This window comes from Delphinus delphis, chromosome 16 (genome assembly GCF_949987515.2).
Source record: "Delphinus delphis chromosome 16, mDelDel1.2, whole genome shotgun sequence".
Taxonomy (NCBI): Eukaryota; Metazoa; Chordata; class Mammalia; order Artiodactyla; family Delphinidae; genus Delphinus; species Delphinus delphis.
Genome location: NC_082698.1, coordinates 27,992,309 through 28,013,142, shown reverse-complemented (window position 1 = coordinate 28,013,142; position 20,834 = coordinate 27,992,309). Strand labels below are relative to the sequence as shown.

Below are 20,834 nucleotides of genomic sequence, written 5' to 3'. Positions count from 1 at the left end.
TCTCCTGTCACTCCTGTCATTTCAGAAGACCTTTAACTTTCCTGATTATTGAGCCCTTATACAGCAGGACAAATGGATGAATTTATGGCATTTGACCTGGGTTTATATATCTGCTTGCCTTTGTCCTAGCTCCCCACTTTTATAAAGAACTATACAAAGTTCTCTACCCATAGAATGTGCAACATATGTCTTTCCAAGTGACTGGCCAATTCTAGAGGGTGTGATGGTAACTACCCTTCCTTGACACTGGATAAAATCGCCTCCATCGTGTTAGAACCCCCACAGGCGAAAGCAAAAACTTAACCTATATTACTAGGAGAGTGACACAGAGAGCCAGTCACCTTGTTTGAAGTGGCATATTTGTGTGCGGCATAATACTCAGCATCTGCTTTCGCCTTCTCTCGGGCCAGGAACGCAGCATCTAGTAAGCAAAACAGTCGGTGTTTAAAACAGAGCAAAGTTGCAATCCATTTCCTCAGCTGGGTAAGAGTTCAGACTCTACCTTACGTAGAAGCCCCTTTATCCACTGCTTGATATTCCAATCATTCACTTTACTTTAAAGGCGTAAAATAACATTTGCAGTTTTCAAATCCCAGTCCCCAGACAACTCCTTCTCAAAGGGGAATACTCTTGTCAATAGCAAGTTTAACTCTCAGCCCGTCTGAACCCACTTCATTTTCCACCTTAAGTTGCTCCTTCTTTCCTCCACCCCTCATCACCTAAAGCCTCACACCCCACCCAGGCTCTAGGCTTTAAGTATTAATAATTAAGTCCAGACGTGAGAGCTCTGCTCTATTTATTTGCACTGTCTCCATCCCCTTCAAATCTGATTCAGAATCAGTTAATGTAGAATGATAGGTAGCATCATCATATAAGCAAAAGAGGTTGAATATTTGGTCTTCAAGACAGTGAGCTAAGAACATCGACATCCCGCTATGTGTAATCAAGAGTTTGGGAGCCTCTACGACAATCAGGGCTTCTTTTTTCCCCAGCTAATTGTTTGGTTATTTTTTTAGTTGACGGGTAGAAAAGAAACTGGTGGTGGTGGGGCTTCTTATCTTGTATATTCTTTAAAACTGATTACTTTGCCTGAGAACAAATAAGCCCCAACTTAAGGATGGAAAATGAAAGGCTGGGTTTCCCATAGTCACAAACCAAACCAAAGAGCTAGATACACAATGGCAATTAAAAAAAAAATTTGTCTAGAATATCAGGCCAGCTACTTCCTCCAGACCACCCACCATAACCCAGACCCAGTCCCTGAGACAGAGAAGCAGTTCAGGATGGTCAGAGCCTCTTTTCTCCCTGAGGTACCTTCAATTTCAGAAATGCGCTTTTCAGTTTCTTTCTCCATCACCTTCTGCTGAAACCGAATTTTTGCCACTTGTGCAATCTTCTCTGCTTCTATAATTATACACAAAACAAGATCTTCAAAAACACTTCTCTAGTTCCAGAGGTACTTAGAAACATGAGCACATAGTCTAACAATTATATAAGGTTTTATGGGCTCATTGTTTCATTGTTTTATCTATTCAGACTATAAACAACTCAACAGAAAAAAGGGAATTTATTTCCTACTTCACTGTTCTATTTTGACAGTGCTTGTTTTGTAGGAAGGAAGAGTACAAAAGGTGACAGTTCCAGTCCTTCATGGGATTAAATGGCAATGGTCCACAAGCTAATGGGGAAAAAAAAGATACTTCATGAACGTTCTCAGAACAAAAACAGAGCAACACAAATGTATGGCAACATAGGACAATTATATAAGGTGGCAGGAGAAAGAAAGAATATGGAAGATAAAACAAGGAAGACCTTCTGGAAGAAATCTTAAAGAAAATAATAGACATGACCTATAAGGACCTGGCAGAAAGTGTAAACAAAAACAAGATATACGAATTAGCATAGCAAGTCGAAGTTGAAGAGGTGATAAAGAGCCAGCTGATAAAAGAAGACAACAAAAAAATTACAGAGAGGGCTGGAAGACCCCTGTTTTGAGTGACAGGCTAAGGAATTTAACTTTAATATATACTCAGGATCAACTGTTATGTAACCATCAGGGAAATGATGTGATGAAGGGGAGGAGGAGTATTCTGACTACTGTAGAAGATAGAAGAGAAAGCAGGGTAATTCACCTGAGAATGTGAAAACAAGTGTTGGGAGTGAACAAGGTAGCTGCAGCAGGCAATTACAGGCAGGGAAAACAAAACATCCTTAGGAAATCTCTGGCTTAACCAAAGGATTCAGGACCAGGGAAGAAAGACTCTAATTATATTTTCAATACAATCACTGCAATTCTTGAAGAACATTCTCAATTCTCCTTTTCAGCCAAAGAAGTTGAATTTTAACATATCTTCTCCTTGGCCTCTGGAGGAAATGTATAATGGAAAGAACATTTCCAGGTGGTTTCTTCTTTCCATAAGGCAGGATCCTTTACCAGCTCCTCCAGGGCATACTTCCCTATCTCCCCATCAGCATAAAATCAATCTATCACCATACCATCCTAAAAGTAGGCTGTGTTCAGCTGAACTAAAAATTTAGCTAGAAGCAGAAACTCAAGATAAAATTTGAATAGAAAGTCAGGAATCTGGAGCCTGCAGCTAGAACCCAGAGAATGGTGTATCAACATGGGGAACTGATGCAGTAATCCCATTTCACAATGTTCTCTGATGTGTGGGCATAAAGCAATAAAGAGCATGACCAAACCTCTAGTTCTAGAAAAATGGTGGAGTAGGCTAATGAGAAACCCTTCCAACACCTTAAAATGCTAGATAAAATATAACAAAATTGTTTTCTAATGTATAATTGAGATCATAAGAAAGAATGAGAGATCCTCAAGAGAGACAAGTGAAGAGAGAGCTGAGAGCTTGTATGGTGGCAGCCCTGGGAGTGGTTATTAGACTAGTAAGAGAAAGGGCCTTGGGCTATTGCCCAGCAGGGCCAGGAGATGAGGCCTTGAGATGTTAAAACTGAAATTCCCCTATAAAACCCGAGGACCTGCTAAAGGGCTGCAACTCTACCCACCAGCCCAGTGGCATATCATAGTGAAACTAGAGAATATGCAAAGATAGAGAAAATTCTTTTTTTTTTTTTTTAACAGAGAAAATTCTTAAAAGTAAAAAGAGGAGGAGAAGCCAAACAAAAACAAACTGCTACTGCCAAAGTGACAAAGAAAAGTAACTTTAGTTGGGCTTAGAACTGTAGGCTAAATTACCATTCAAGAATGAAATAAAAGTATTTCAGACTAAGGAAGACTGAATAAATTTTCCAGTCCCTAGCCTTTACTGAAAAAAAGCTAGCAGAAAAAAAGAATGAATTGTCAGAAGCAATGGAGAGGAAAAAATTACACAACATATTTAAATCAAAATAAAATATTTACTGTAGGAATCAATGATGATAATAATCAATGGGGGAATAAAAACAACATGAAACTAAAATACTAGGCAACAATAATATGTAAAACTGGAGGACAGTGATAAGAGTTGAAGCATCCTAAGATACTGTTCAAGAAGAGGATGGAAAGAATGATTAGACTCTGTCAAGTCAGGTATGCTTGTTAACATTTTACAGGAAACAACTAGTTACAAATTCTAGAAATAGAATGTAAAACTTCCAATCAAGTAAAAGGAAGAAAATAATAAAGAAAATACAATCAATTCAATACCAATCAGAAAAGAAGGGAAAAAGAAGCATGGTAAATGGCACAAAATTAAATGATACAAACAAGTCCAAATATAGCAGTAACCACAATAAATATAAAAAGACTAAACTCACCAGTTAAAAGACAGATTCTCACATTGGATAAGATAACAAAATCCAGCTATATGCTGTTTACAAGAGACACACCTAAAACATAATGACATAGAAAAGTTGAAAGTAAAAGGATGTGAAAAGACACATCAAGAAAATAACTAACCAAGAGAAATCTGTCATAGCTATTTTATCATCAGACAAAATAGACCTTAAGCCAACAAGCATGTCTGGCTATAAAAGAGGGTTATTACATAACTGGACCAATTCTCCACAGAGATGTAACAATCCAGTTCTGAAACTAAACATTCTTAATGATATAGCCCCAGAATACATAAAGAAAAAAAGTTTTAAGTCAAAAAATTCATGGTCATAGTGCGAGATTTTAACACACCTCTCTCAGTAATTGATAGCTCAAGAAGGCAAAAATTAGAAGAATACAGAAGATGTGAACAATACAATTCATAATCCTGACATAACGAATATGCAGAGAAACCTGCATCCAACAAATAGAGAATATACATTCAATCTTTTCAAGCACACATAGAACATTTACCAAAAAAGGACCACGTACTGATAATCCACAAAACAAACTTCAACAAATACTTAAGAATCCATATAACGGATATTTTCTGACTACAATGCAATAACATTGGAAATCAACAATAAAAAGGTAGCCCCCTGAGAACCAATTAGAAACTGAAAAATATACTTTTAATAATTCATGAGTCAAAGAAGAAATAATGGACTTTTTTTAATGAAAACCAAACACCAATAAATAAACTACATTCAAAACTTGTGGATATACCTAAAAGCAGAACTTAGAAGAAAATGTATAATCTTACATGTTCCCATTAGAAAAGACTTTTTTAGTCTTTTAGTTTTTACTAAAGAATTTAGTAACTCAAAAAGTTAGAAAAGAACCAGTGAGTAAAATAAATAAATAATAAAAAATAACTGTAAATAATAATTGAAAAGAAAGTGACTAAAGAATCAACCAAATCAAAATTTAGTTCTCTGAAAAGATGCATAAAACAGACCTCTGATCCAGCAAAACAGAAGGCACAAATAAACAATATCAGGAATGAAAAGGGGCATACAGATTTGGTAGAGGGTTTAAAAATCGTAAGAGAACTTTACAAATTTATGCCCCCAAATTTGAAGTAACAGATAAAATGGAGAGTTTTCTAGAAAGTATAACTACCAAAACTGACTTAAAAAAGAAACAAATACCTTACACACTACAGAAATTAAATCAGTAGGTTAAGTGTTGCCATAAAAATCAAACGAGCACACAAAAAAGCACAAACCCCACTAGACCAAGATGGTTTTTATAATTGAGTTCCACCATACCTACAAAGAGGAAGTAAAACATATTTTATACAAAATGCTCCAGAACACAGAAAAAGAAGAAATGCTCTCCAACTCATTTTGAGGCTAGTATAACCATGATACAAAAAACAAACCAAAAAACCCTCAAAAACTTGAGAGTAAGAATGTAAGAAAAAAAAAAGCTGACCATTTATGAAAATAAAAGTGAAAAATTAAAAGAAATTATTAGGGTAAAACTCCTACTTCATGGTCAAGTGAATTTATCCCAGGAAGACAAAATAATTCAGTAAGAGAAAATCTATTAATATAATTCACCATATTTATTGCTTTAAAAAGAAAAATTATATGGTCATCTTGACAGATTTAGGAAAAAACTCTAAAAGTTTTAGCAGTCATTCATGATAAAAACCCTTGGCAAGCAAGAAACAGAAGGAAATGTCATTAACCTGATAAAAGTTAAGTATAGCAAACATCACTGGGACTGTGTATTTAAAGTTAGGAACAAGACAAGAATGCCTGTCACCATCTTTCTTTTCAACACTTCACTGGAAGTCATAGCCTAAAGCAGTAAGGTAAGAACTAAAAGGTGTGGGAGTACAAAGAAAAAACCAGAACTGTCCTGATCTGAAGACAATATGATTACTTGGGAAATCCAAGAGACTATTAGAAACAACAGCATTTTCCGCAAGATTGCTAAATGAAAAAATTAACAGCATACCTATACAAAAGTAAAAACCAGTTTGAAAATGTGCCTTGAAAAAAGAGCCTATTTATAATAGCAAAAAATTTGAGGAATATATAGGAATAAATCTCTAACAAAGAGTGTGTAAGAACTTTGAGAAGAAAATTATGATACTTTTTTGAAAGACCATTCTTTCATTTTTCATTCTCATAAATGGAGAAATAGAACAGATTTATAAAACTCAATATCATAAATATTGTAATTCTCTCCAAACTGATGTACTATATACAAGTAATGTGATTACAATCAAAACCCTAACAGTATTTTATGGAACTTGAGGAGCTGGTTCTAAAATTTATTTGGAGGAATAAAGGGCCTGGAATAGTCCAATACAACTTTAGAAATAGGAACAGTTTCGAGGAATAGTTAAGAAGGAACTTGCTCTCCCAGATAGCAAGACTTAAAATGAAAGCTACAGTAATTAAAGCAAGGTACTACTGTAAAAGGATAGACCAAGAAATTGAAAGAAAATGGAAACCCTAACAACAGAACAAATTATATATAGGATCTTATTATATGACAGATGTGGCATTAGAAATAAGTACAGGAAATAAGAAACTACTCAATAAATAGTCTAAGACAATTGGCTTGCCATTTGGAAAAAATTAAACTGAATTTCTATGTCACACTAAACATTAAAATAAATTCCAGACGGACTCAAGACCTACATATGAGAAGAAAAACTTTAAAACTTTCAGAATAAAATTATTACTTTGGGGTTGGGGAAGAATTCTTAAAACAAGATAGGAAAAGCACAAACTGGAAAGGAAAAGACTGATAAATTTGATTACATGAAAATGAAATATATATGTATGTCAAAGACATCATAAAGTTCAAAGACAAGCCACAAATTGAGAGATGATATTTGCAATGCATAAACCTGGGAAGGGATTAATATCCAGAAGATACAAAGAACTTCTACAAATCAGTTTAAAAAAGTAATCAAATAATGGGCTAAAGATATTAACAGGCAATTCACATACTAAAAAAAGGGAAACCCGAATGACCCATAAACAATACTCAAGTTTACTAGTAACTGGGAAAACTCGTATCAAAATTATGTGATACCATGCCCATCATCAAACTGGTATACATTTTAAAAAATCTGATAACTCCAAGGGTAGAGGACGATGTGTGGAAATGGGAAGTGAATACGGCGGCACAGAAATTGAAACTCAAACACTGCTGAGGAGAGGGTAAAATGGAGAAAGCACTTTGGAGAGCAATTTGGCAGCGTGTTGTAATTTGAAGATGTGTGTATCCTATGACCCAGCAATTCTACTTCAAGATATGCATTCTAGAGCAGTGCTTCTCAAACTACCTGTGGGAAAGCATTTTTTTTTGTATTTCAATATTTTATAAATTATAATGAGTTACTAGAAAAATATTAAAAAAGAAAAACATAAGTTCCAGTTTTTTATTAGATTCAACAGACAATAAAATTACTGTGTTAAAATGCTTTAAGAACTTCTAACACTCATTCTCAATTTCCATACTCATCTCATTGTGGATCCAAAACAAAAAGCCGGTGACAGGGCACCGACCCACATCACATGTGGAGTAGCACTTCTCTAGGAAAACTCTTGCATGTGTGCAGAGAGACATGGATAAGGGTATTACTGCAGAACTGTCTGTAATAAGGAAAAACCAGAAACTAACTCATTAGTAATCCATCAGAATCAAATGAGGCTCACTCATAGAATGAGATACATACAGAGCAGTTAAAAATAAACTAGATCTACATGTATCAATATGAATAAAACTCAAACAATGTTAGTAAAAAAATGAAGTTGTGAAATAAAAGGTGGAGTTTGATACCACTTTTGTAGTAAAACAATTCTATGAATTGTTTCCTGTTACATATTTAGAGTAAAAGTATAAAAATATGGACAGAAAATATACATCAACTTCAGAATAGAATGTACTCTGAGAAGAGACGTCAAGAAATAAGACCAGGGATGGGTACAAAGGAGGCTTCAAATAGATATATAAACTTTTTCCTAAAAGAAAATATGATCTGAAGGAATATGGCAAAATGTTAAGCCTTCATATATAGTTCTCTGTATGTTCCTGTATATTTGAAATATTTAATATAAAACTCAAACTTTCAGCAAACCAAGGAACAAACAATTGAAAACCTAAGACGGCAGTTGAAAACACAATATGCTGGAGTGTTAGGGAAGTCACTGGGACTCAAAATGAGCCGTGAGCAATGCTGCTGTACTTCTAAAGGCGGTAACATCTATCTATCCAGATAAAACGAGGTGCATGTCAACAGCAAGGATGCATACTATAATCCTGAGCTCTGGCCAAAAAACCTCCTTGTTCTGAATCTGTATAAACAAAACCCCTAGTCCGCCAGAGGCTAGAGCTGCCCCCAAGCCCTATCCACATTTCCTGTCCTCAAAAGACAACAGTGGGGGCCAACACCATGGTGAAGAGCCAAAGCACTTCATCAACTACTGGCCTCATCTACTTTTAAAGGTTTTAGGACATCTGAATACACAAAGGAATTTCCAGAATTCTCCACTACGTATGATGCAGTCTTATTTGAGTCCCATCAATATCCAACATGAGATGGACAAAGAACAGGACAAACTCATAACACATGTACTTAGAGGCATCCATTTCAGAAAGAAATCCAAGTACCTATAACAGCCTTTTTCCTCTCTGTCTCAGCTTCTTTCTCCACAACCTTTTGTTTTTGTGCAGCTATGAGAAGTTTTGTCTTCTCAGCTTCCCTGTGGAGTAAAATATTACAAAAAATTAGAAATGGTGTACAGTCACAGGTAGTAATTCTGACTCTACAGCGGGTCAGAGAACCATTTTCAACAAGAACTTTCTGACTCAGTAAGGTAGGCAAGAGAGATGTTATCCTATTTTACTAATAATGAATTTGAGGTGGAAAGGTTAAATGATTTGCCCAAAGTCACCCAGAAATAGGAATCAAATTTAGTATATTTGAATTTTAGTCAGACCCTTTCCTCTAATCGTTATCATGGAAAGGCCTGTGATCTGGAAGTGTCTGGAGTATATGAATGCTTCCTCTGCTGTTAGGCCTCCAGCTAATCTGCACCAATTAGCAAAAGGCACTAACTTCTGGGCAGATGTAGCCAACCCCTCGGATGCATGGTTTGGCAAGCAGAAGGGGGCTGGATTTCAGCCCCTCTTCAGGCAGACACCGCTGTGTAGCAGCCCGATTTGTTATACAGAAGATATAACTAGGTGGCAGTTACTAATTATGTGGTGAACTGGGGCTCAATGCAAAGAAGAACTTTCTAAGAATCTGAGCTTTCTAACAATGGAAATAGGTGGCCAATCACTAAGCACGTACAAGTGGCAACTGGGTGAGCACATGGAAGAAAGGGTATAAAAAAAGATCACTATTAGGTGGGAAGTTAGACTGGATTATCCCAAGGTAGCCTTTAATTCTAGAATTCCAAAAGTGTTTAAAATTAGGAAAGATCCAGAATTACCTGTAAAGTAACTCCAATAGTTTCCCCAAACATCACCCGCCCCCACCTCTCTCCTTTCCTCCTGCCAACATTGATAAAAGACATAAAATGACATTCTGGATACTGTGAGTTGTTTGAAGGCAGATAACACATAGTATTCATCTTTCCATCACCAGAAGCTATTATATTTAATGCCTAAGACATGCTGAGCCTTCACGAAATTTATTTTTCTTCTATAAATGGATCAGACCCATGATCTACTCAGCCTAGCACTCTGTGCTTTACAGTTTTAAAAGAAGAAATCCTTTTCTACAATGAAAAAGGGAAGATAAAACTTTGCATAATAAAAGATATAGACTTGGGAACAATAATAACTCAGAAGTATAACACTCTACAAAGAAGTAGTATTAGTACTTTTTGAACCCCCTGTATTTATACGTCTTTTGTATTCTTGACTTTTGCAAAGTTAGTTTTCTAGTATTTCATATTTTGCCTCTTAACATATCTGTCAAGTTTCCTAAAGACTTCTGTTTCTTCTTTTCAGTACCTGTCATATGAGAATACTGACATTTCAACTGCAATAGGTAGTCCCCGAAAGGAATCTTCTAAAACACTTTGAAACTAATTTCATGTCAAGCAAGTAACTTCTCATTCCCAGTCAGCCCTGGACACACAGAAGAGAAGACTACCAGGAGTCAACCCAGGCAAAGTTTCCCCAAAGGCAAATTATAAAGATCAGGTCTAATTTTAGATACATAATCACATACAATGGAAAAGCAAACTTGATACCAATGTGTTTATTCTTACCATTTGTAACACAGTAACAAAATATAGACACTCTCTTTAACCTTAACAGCTAGGACTCTTTCTCTCCTCTATTAATATTTAATTCAAGGTATTATTCACATCCAAATTATAGCTGCTTAGGCTTCCAACAACAGTTCTACAGCAAACTGCATCCTTAGCCACTGAAGCTGCTCCTGAAATGTCCATATATAAAGAGAAAACTAATAAGAGTCTAGTGGGAATTAAGACACCAGACTAGGTAATATTACTAGAATTAAAGAATGGAAGATAGACATATAGCCCTCCCCAGTGTAATATCTGAAACATAATTTTCCTCTAGAGTGGTAAATTAACGTAGACAGCCCTAAATAAAAATATTGGGATCCCATGCATATTACTCACATTAACTCAAAATTTCTTCTTATGGCTTCTGGGATTTTGGGTTTTGTAACACGCACAGCCTAAAAAATAAAAGTAAAAAAGCCAAAGTGTATTTGAAAAATAAATCGTCAAACTAAATCTTCTACAAAACAGCTCCTCAAATGACACTAATAAAACAGCTCTGACATAGCTGCCTACTGACACACATAGGGATCCCATTAGAAAATCTACTGTTCCTGCCATCAACCCAAAAAATCAAAATAAGCTGCTTCTTGTTTCCTTTAAAAAATGCCTGGCTATAGGATAAACCACTCTACCTGTTGAGGAAATAAATTTTTAGGGAAAAGGTTCTCTCTTAAAAGACCTTTCACAAAGCTCTTAAGTTGGATACTTGTGTTTCCTTTCCAAACCTGCAAACCAAAGAAACAGAAGGAAGGCAAAATTTCAAGATTTAAATTATAAAGTAGGAAACAGTCAAAAACAAAAACAAGCAAAAACCCAGGTCAGTATATGCAACTTAATACAGTGGACAAGTAAATGAATTTACCACTTCCTAAACCTGCAATCACTCAGTACTGGCTACAAATAAACAGCTCAACACTGAGGGAAAACAAACACCAATTAACAAATAACAATTAGCAGCTTGTATTCTTTCTTCCTAGAACCTCACTTAGAACAAAGTCTACTTATCTCTGTAAACATTGTTTACTAGACCCTGTTTCTCTAACCATAGTGTACTTTGGCATAATTATCTATGAAACAGGATAATTTTGGGGTGCAAGAGCCACGTACAAAAGCCCCTCTGTGTTCCCGGTTTCTTGTTTGTAGAAAAAGGCTTTAGTCTCCTAGGCCTTCCCTGGAAAAAGGCTTTAGTCTCCTAGGCCTTCCCTGAGTTCCAAAGAACAAACTCAAGCAGTTACTAATTCAGGAGTGAGGAAATGCAGAAACAAAGGAAAAGCAGTCAAGAAACAGTCATTTATAAAACAGAGTCCTGGTTCCTCCTCAAGGGATATACGTAACAACCTAATGCATATCTGTGACTTGTTCTGAAGTAACCAAGGCCCTCACCCAGGTGGAGGATGCTGACTACCTGAGCACAAGCACAGAGACCCCAAACTGGCTGGAACCAGAAGACTGATGATTAAGATTTCTGGAACATCACCATGAAGAAAGTCATGCCCCCTGCAAACCTCACCCCAAATGCTGTCTTTAAAAACTCTTCCCTGAAAGCCACTGGGGAGTTTGAGCCCTTTGAGCATGAGCTGCCCATTCTCCTTGTGGGACCCTGCAAAAAAACCCTTACTTTGCTGCAAACACCCACTATCAGAGTTTGGCTTTCTGTGCTGTGGGCACATAAGCCCTTACAGGGTTACATCTGCTTGGGAAGTACAGATTCCGAAGGCTGACTTTTCCGTATCAAGGACCTGATCTCTCAGAAGTGTTTGATTTTACTAGTTAAACATCCTACACCACCCCTCCACCCTGCTACACACACACACAAAGCACTTTGCTGATCTGTAGAAACGTTTACTTTCCCTCTGAAAACTGGCTGAACTTTTAAGCAGCAAGGCCTTTAAGCACATAGCCTTTTTTTAGGGCTTATGAAAGAAGGCTTTTAAAACTTTTAAGCAACATAGCCTCCCCTACATAAAAGAGACAAGTCAGATGTGTACATAATTTTGAGGATTATAATAACTACATACAAGAATTAGAGTGAAATGGAATAAGAAGCTGGGGACCATAATGAAAAAAGTCATTTCATGCTAATGGTAAGGCATGTGAGGCCATAAAGAACAACTCATGGACATACCCATAAGACAAAGAAAAATTCAGAACCAGAATTTATAAGAGATGCCAGATTTCCCAAGTGACTACCAGAAATACAGATGACTTCCAATATGATTCAGGGGGAAGCACTGTCATATTGCATTTAATTATGAGACTGGCCATGTATCTTTATAGTCTTATAAAAAGAGCATGAAATAGGACTTCTTCTGAAGACTTCTATCTTGCTGTGTGAGGCTGAAGAACACACTACACGCTTGCCAATCTTGGGAAATCTCATAATTTTCAAATATGTGAAATATAAGCACCTACTGTAACAGATATCATGAGTAATTTGCTTCATAAGAGATTTAAATAAAATAGTAACATATTCAAAAACAATGGTCAAAATACACACACACACAGACACACACACAGTGAGTAAAGAAAGGGAAAAAAAAACCTGATGAAATGAATATGTCTGTTAAACTGACTCGTGGATTATAAGCATATATTTTAAACTAAAAGCCAGCATTTAATATATATAGTCACTGCCTTAAATAACATAGGAAAAAATATCAAGAATGCTTATTTTCACCACTTTAATTTGCCATAGTTGTTCAAGAAGGAAAAATGGGGTACAAATACAGAGAAGGGAAAAATGAAAATACTGATTGTTACAGAGAAGGTTCACTCAACAACAAATATTAATTGGGTGCCTAGTCTGTACCAAGTACTGTTTATTCCAACCACTGTGGACAGAGCAATGAATAAGGCAAGACTGCTCTCATGGACTATAAAATTTTAAAGGCAATAAAGAACAACAAAAAGCAAATAAATGAACAAGAGAATTTCAGATAGTTATTAGTGTTATGTGAAGAATTAAAATACAAGGTTGGGGGGGAAATCAAGATTTTTATTTTGGCATAATTATATAACTAAAAAAAATCTAGGGAAATTCATAAAGTTTTAGTCAAGCAAGATAAATAGCTCTAGAGATCTGCTATACAACACTGTACCTATAGTCAATAAAAATGTATTGTACACTTGAAATTTTAAAAGGGTAAATCTCATGTTAAGTATTTTTTACCACACACACTCACAAATCTAAGGAAATTAACCAAAAGAATTACTAGAGACAGTTAATTCAGCAAACTTGCAGACATACAATAAAGTCACCAAGAATCATTTGCATTCCTCAATGCTTAAAAAAAAGTGCTACATATTTAATAGAATTAAAGCTCATTAAATTCATAGATATTAATTTAACTTGGGATATGGGTTTCTCACCTAGGTCAGAAATTCTAAAGGAGGGGCTTCCCTGATGGCACGGTGACTGAAAATCCACCTGCCAGTGCAGGGGACACGGGTTCAAGCCCTGGTCCAGGAAGATCCCACATGCCGTGGAGCAACTAAGCCCGTGTGCCACAACTACTGAGCCTGAGCTCTAGAGCCTGCAAGCCACAACTACTGAGCCTGGGCACCACAACTACTGAAGCCTGCGTGCCCTAGAGCCCACACGCCACAACTACTGCAACAAGAGAAGCCACCGCAATGAGAAGCCCACGCACCATGATGAAGAGTAGCCCCGCACTTGCTACAACTAGAGAAAGCCCGCGCGCAGCAACGAAGACCCAACACAGCCAAAAAATAAATTAAAAAATTTAAAAAATAGTAAAAAAAAAAAAAAAAAATTCTAAAAGAAACTAAAATGATAATACAATTATAAGTAAAGTCATAGACTATGTTCCTAATTTTTAAATGTATAAGCCAATTTAGGTACCTGATATGACTTGAAAATACTAATAATGAAAGCTCATCTTGTAGAATAAACTGGCAGAAATATCAAAGGCCATTATTATTATTATTTTTGGCCGCACCATGCAGCATGTAGTATCTTACCAATAATTCCCCAACCAGGGATCAAACCTGTGCCCCGTGCAGTGGAAGCACGGAGTCTTAACCACTGTACTGCCAAAGGCCATTATTTTTTTAAAAGCTAATATATCTTATCAAATTTTAAAAGTGAATGAAAAGTTGAATTATCATGACCATACGGTAATATGTTAAAAATAGGAATGGTGAAAAATAGCCTTTAAGTTCTAAAAATGCATTCCAACTATCATAAGAAACTATTTTATAAGAAGAATAAATCAACCAAAAAAAATGGAGATCTTGATCTATCAGTTTAAAAACAAGAAAGTGACATTTTTTCATTCAATAACGTTTATAAAAACTACAGGGCTTCCCTGGTGGCACAGTGGTTGAGAGTCCACCTGCCGATGCAGGGGACACGGGTTCGTGCCCTGGTCCGGGAAGATCCCACAGGCGGCGGAGCGGCTGGGCCCGTGAGCCATGGCCGCTGAGCCTGCACGTCCGGAGCCTGTGCTCCGCAACGGGAGAGGCCACAACAGTGAGAGGCCCACGTACCGCAAAACAAAACAAAACAAAACAAAAAAAACCAACAAATAAATATAGGTAAGTTTAAAAGATCCTTCTTTCTGCCATGCAGAAAATGATGTGGACAAGTGAAAGTGAGAAAACAGGATAGAAGACTACTGCAGAAGTCCAGGCAAGAAATAGTACTTGGTCTAAGGAGGTGGCAGTGAAGATGTTTTAGATGGATTTGGTAGAATCAGCAGGATACGGGACTGATTAGATGTTAAGGGCTAGAGGGTTCTCAAAGACGCCTCCCATACCTCTAGACTGGCCTGAGGGTAAGAAGGAGCCATTTACTAACAAGAGGGAAAAAACAGGAGAGAAGTAGATTTGATAGGAAAAGACCAAGGGCTCAATAACTAATGAAAGAATAGGAAATAGAAAAATCAATGGAACACAACAAAGTTCAGAAAGGACTTTACTATATAACGGAATTTAGCAAATAATATGACGGCATTTCAAACAAAGAGGAGAAAGGGGCATAAATTATTCAGTAATTGCTGTTGCTAATAAATTGGGGGAGGGGCAGGTTGGAGCCCAAGCTCACAAATGAAATCGAAATGGATTCCAGATGAATTAAAATTTTAAATCTAAAAATAAAACTGTAAAAGTAAAGAAAATGTTGTAATTTCTGATTTTATTTAAATTTCTATATTTTAAAGTTGGTGAAAGGCTCTTAAAAGCATAGTAGCACAGCAAAATCCCATAAAGAAAAAAATACTAAAATTACTGCTAAAAATACTAAAATTAAACTTCAGAATTGTCAAGGGGAAAAGAAATGTTAAATGACAAAGAAAAAAACTAGGAGAAAATGTTTACTATGCATTTAAAGAAGAGTTGCAATAATTAACATATCAAAAACAGTTTATTTAAGTTAATGAGAAAAACACATAAAAACAACCAAAAAATGAGCAAACACAATTCACAAATCAAATACAGAGGGCCAATAAACATCCTAGGGCATTCAACCTCAATAATTAATACACAATGGCAGATTCATTTTTTCCAAAAGGATTTAGAGAGCAGGTACGCATCTGTTAATTATTTGAGTACAATCACACAATCAAATGTATAGAAAACAACAGCTCATCAACACTGCTGATGAGAGTATAAGCTACTAAAATTTTTCTGAAAGGCAATTTGGCAATGTATATAAAAAAGCTCCCAAACAAGGCATCAATCCTACGTTTAAGAACTTATCTTAAGGGAAGAATTTTAAAAGATGTATGTATAAGCTTGGTCATAACATGCACATAACAGTAAAAACTGGAAGACAACAGGGATTAAATAAAAACATTAAAAGTGATGATGCAGCAAATCTTACTTTTAACTTGAAAAGCTGCTTACATATATTGCTGGTGAAAAAAGCTATGGTATGATTCCATTTTAGTTCAACATTATTTATAACTATAAACATATGTTCCTCTGTATTAAGAAGAGTCTGGAAAGATACAACGAACTATGTTATCTCTGCACAGTAAGATTACTGTTGAATTTCACTTTGTTATTCATCTTTTTCCTAATATCTGATTATTTTTACAACACATATAACATGCGTGTGTATAAAAATATCGATAATATACAAGGTACTACTACAAATCAGTAAGAAAAAGAAAAACATTTCAATAGAAAAATGGGCAAAGAATATGAATAGGCAATTGACAGATGAGTACCAATGGACCAAAAAATAAACAAAAAGATGCTCAACCTCATTAACAACTAAGGAAATGCAAATCAAGGAGACAGGTAACTTCACATCTATCCATACAGCAAAAATCAGCATGTCTGATTGCTTCACATGCTGATGAGGTCATGGAGAAACAAGTATTCACATATACTGCTGGTAAGAATGTAGATTTAGGGACTTCCCTGGTGGCGCAGTGGATAAGACTCCACGCTCCCAATGCAGGGGGCCTGGGTTTGTACCTGGTCAGGGAACTAGATCCCACATGCATGCCGCAGCCAAGAGTTCGCATGCCGCAACTAAGGAGCCCACGTGCTGCAACTAAGAACTGGTGCAACCAAATAAATAAATAAATATTAAAAAAAAGAATGTAGATTTATACAGCCACTTTGAAAGATAAAGTGTACATACAAGGAGATGTGTCAGGCATATTCACTACACTATTGTTTATTAATAGCAAAAAATTGGAAACAGTAGGGAAATGGTTATGTAATATAAGGCAAGGAACTCTAGGGGGCTGTTTAGAAGAATGAGCTAGATCTCCAAGTAACGACCTGAGCAGAATCTAGGAATCTGTGGCATTCACATTATCTTCAAAATTGAAAAGCTGCTCCAGGCAACCAAGAGAGTTTTACAAAGTTAGCTCTGGGACATTTCAAAAGAACCCTTAACTTTGGCAGTTCCCCCTCAGGCACCTGGCAGAGATAATGGCAAGATGGAGGACAGGGGAAAACCTTCAGAAGTTTTCCAGACTCCTTTATGAGATCGCATACGATCACCCACAGTGAATGCACACTTCTCAGAAGCAGTGCAATCTAGAAACTAAGAAAGGACATTAGAGAAGCCACATTACCACTTCTCAGGTAATCCAGATCCAAAGCCACTGCGTTCTAATGTTACTGACCATGACTAGAGTAGAAAAGGCATCTTACAGTCACACCCAATATCAACACCTACCCCACACACTTATGTAAAACAAACAAAAGCCTCACAGACTGATACTTTAACTTACTACATGCCACGTGCTCGGGTTTCTTTTCCTATTCAATTCCATCTTATTTAAAATGCTGGTCATGACCCACTAAAATTGATTTTAGAACCTACTAGTGGATTTCAACCCAATCTGAAAAAATACCCAAAAAAAGCAGTTATTCTCACCATTCTATTTCCCAATGCCACTGCCACCACCACACCACCACTAAATTCTTCTGCTACCTTGCTTTTACTCAGGTCTTTCCACCCACCTGAAATATCTTCCTTACTCTTTTCCACCTTATAAATCGTATTAATTCTTCCAGACCTACCTATCAATAAAATCTCAACTCAATCAGTCATTTCCAGGCAGATTCTCTTGAAATGTTCGTTAAACTCTGAGAGCAGTAATCATCCCATCAATTCATCTGTCAATTAATACTTTGTCTAGAATTATTACCCAAATTTTATACGTGAAATTCTTTTTCATAATCTTACTGAGGGCAAGGATTAGTCTTAAACTGATTTATAACCATTACTGTATCTTTTTTTTTTTTTTTTTTTGTGGTACGTGGGCCTCTCACTGTTGTGGCCTCTCCCAGCAGCCATGACTCACGGGCCCAGCCACTCCGCAGCATGTGGGATCCTCCCGGACCGAGGAACGAACCCGCGTCCCCTGCATCGGCAGGCGTACTCTCAACCACTGCACCACCAGGGAAGCCAAACCATTACTGTATCTTAATAATGTCACACGCATACATAGCTGTATACGGATTTTATTTCCTTGCAAGAGCCTCAGCTTATCTGTTCCCTCTAAGAGTTCAGAAAAAAATGCCACCCATAACTGAGAAAGATATTCTGTAAATCACCCTAGCACTACAATTAAATAACTGCTGAATAAACAGTCTGATGAAAGGACAATTAAATACAAAGCTCTCAAAATTCGCAAAGAATTTCCCTAGGAGAAGGGCTTACCTGTATGGTGAGGCCTGGGGCCATGACATTTAAATCTTTCTGCAGAGCTTGCTTGAGGTTTTCGTCTATTTGATCTGTTTTTGAAGCCAAGAACAACAGCTCTCATTACACTCAAAAAAATTTCCTTACATTGTATTAACATTTAAAAAAAACAATCATAATTAGACCTAAAGTTTCCATGGTACTATTCTTTTATAGAGCTTAAACCATTTCACACACATATGAAAACAAATATGTATGTATATATATATATATATATATAGAGAGAGAGAGAGAGAGAGAGAGAGAGAGAGAGGGAGAGGGAGAGAGAGAGACAGAGACAGAGACAGAGAGACAGAGAGAGAGACAGACAGAGACAGAGAGTTTTCCTTTTGTGTGAGGAAAAATTGTGAGGAATTACCGAACAAAGAAATTAAGGAAAGATGACAACCAGCTACTTGAAGTTTATCAAATAAATGGAGAATCTAGGTTTCTAATATCTTAATTCATTGTCGTTACTTAATATGTGTCCTGATTCTCTAAAAAAACAAATTTTCATCTTCAGTCAATCTTTATCCAAATTCCCAAATAACTAAATTTCATTTCCAGGGACCTCTGCCAATTATTTTGGATTTAAAAACAGAGAGGGTGGGGGAAAGGCTCATAGGAAGGTCCTTGAAGCACACAAGAATGGACAATAAAGATGTCACTTCACTTGGCTTTGTAACTCATGAATTTTCTATCCACCTCAACAGTACCTTCCGCATTATTAAATAACCAGTGATGTGACAATTAAGGACAGACCAGTTTTCTCAAACACCACGTCAATAGTTCTCAATCATCAATGAGGAATCAATTGATAGATTTCTAAATTGATTAACCATCCCTATGCCTGCCTCTAAGAAATTCAGTAATTCCAGGAGGGAGAAGTGAGCAGCCAATAGCAGCACCCCAATCCCTGGTCAGAGCTTTCCCTACCACAAATGAAAAGCAACTTGTACAGAAGAGAGTCAACATAGCAAGCCTGAAACTACTATCCTTAGAAAGGCCTGTTTGCAATTTGGCCTCTGGCTGTCACCTGGGGTCATGGATTTGGAGAGCATTCCCTCTATCCCCAGAACTGATAACAATGACTCACTGTGCCTAAATTGTTTATTCAAACAATGTGTTTTATGCTGAACATCTACTTTCCTTCTGGGAATCTGGAATATTGGTATATGCTAGGCAGAAGGTACCTACATGACCAGCCCACAGTAAAAATCCTGCGTAGAGTCTCTAATGAGCTTCTCCAGCAGGCAACATCTCACGTGTATTGTTACAATTCAATGCTGGAGTAATTTAAGTGTATCCTGCATGACTCCACTGGGAGAAGACTCTTGAAAGCTTGTGCCTGATTTCCTTCAGACTTCACCCAAGTGCCTTTTCCTTCCGCTTTGTACCCTTTTGCTGTAGTACATCTTAGCTGTATGATTATACTGAGTCCTGTCAGTCTTCCTAGCAAATCATCAAACGTGGGGGTGGGTCTTGGGAAACTCCAAGACACAGGTTCTTAATTTCTCCAAATTATCTATTAAACTAGCAACAAAGCTAATTTTCAGTAAATTATCATAGTAAAAACAGAATATAGTCTGGGACTTCCCTGGTGGCACAGTGGTTAAGAATCCACCTGCTAATGCAGGGGACATGGATTCGAGCCCTGGTCCGGGAAGATCCCACATGCCGCGGAGCAACTAAGTCTGTGTGCCACAACTACTTAGCTCACATGCCACAACTACCGAAGCCCACGTGCTCCAGGGCCCACGGGCCACAACTACTGAACCTGGGTGCTGCAACTACTGAAGCCCGCATGCCTAGAGCCTGTGCTCCATAACAAGAGAAGCCACCGCAATGAGAAGTCCGCGCAACGCAATGAAGAGTAGCCCCTGCTCACTGCAACTAGAGAAAGTCCATGTGCAGCAACGAAGACCCAGCGCAACCAAAACTAAAATTAATTAATTTAAAAAAAAGAACTTAGTTTGTAACAAATGATCTTTTTCCAATCTCTACCAAGTTACATACTTTGTATTTCAGAAAATGGTTATCATTCTTAAAATATCTTGTTTGCGTAACTATTTGCTTAATTTAAGCAATTTTAAGCAAATTTAAGCAGTTTTAAACTTAAGATAAAGAATATTTTAAAGACAATTGCTCTATTATAAATTCAGAAGAAATGCTCAAATAGCATAATGCTTACTAATACTATTATAGCATTCACAGACAAGTTGAACAAGATTTCTAATTGGTTATTTATATATTTAAAACAAATGAGACACTTACCAAACAATTCAATGTAAACTTCTTGAAGCGTGTGGGCACTGCAAAACTGGTTCAGTTCATGGTGGATTTTATTGAAGATTAAGGTCTTGTCATAATCTGCAGTGTAGTTCCTCACTATATCAAACACTGAAAGAGAGGTACTATCCATGTTCACCCATGTATCCTCTAATTCAGCCAAGGTAAAAGTTACAGTGATAAAATATACATGAGGAAAGGTGCCAATGAAATAGTGAAAACATGAAACACAACTCCAAGCCTTGAT

The 20,834-nt window shown here is 36.7% G+C and overlaps 1 protein-coding gene across 5 annotated transcripts in view; it reads right to left on the bottom strand.

The window, feature by feature from the left end:
• Positions 1-20,834, bottom strand: part of ERLIN1 (ER lipid raft associated 1) — a 41,308-nt gene that overhangs the window by 8,790 nt on the left and 11,684 nt on the right. For all 5 annotated transcript variants that reach the window (XR_009522404.1, XM_060034261.1, XM_060034258.2 and 2 more), the window contains 6 exons: positions 20,573-20,698; positions 18,278-18,351; positions 10,465-10,523; positions 8,471-8,562; positions 1,315-1,404; positions 342-421 (listed from right to left, as the gene is read on the bottom strand). Coding sequence is in view for 4 of the 5 variants with exons in the window: in XM_060034261.1 (XP_059890244.1) it covers positions 342-421; positions 1,315-1,404; positions 8,471-8,562; positions 10,465-10,523; positions 18,278-18,351; positions 20,573-20,698 (521 nt within the window). In the remaining variant the exon portion in view is untranslated. The remainder of the gene's footprint in view (positions 1-341; positions 422-1,314; positions 1,405-8,470; positions 8,563-10,464; positions 10,524-18,277; positions 18,352-20,572; positions 20,699-20,834) is intronic.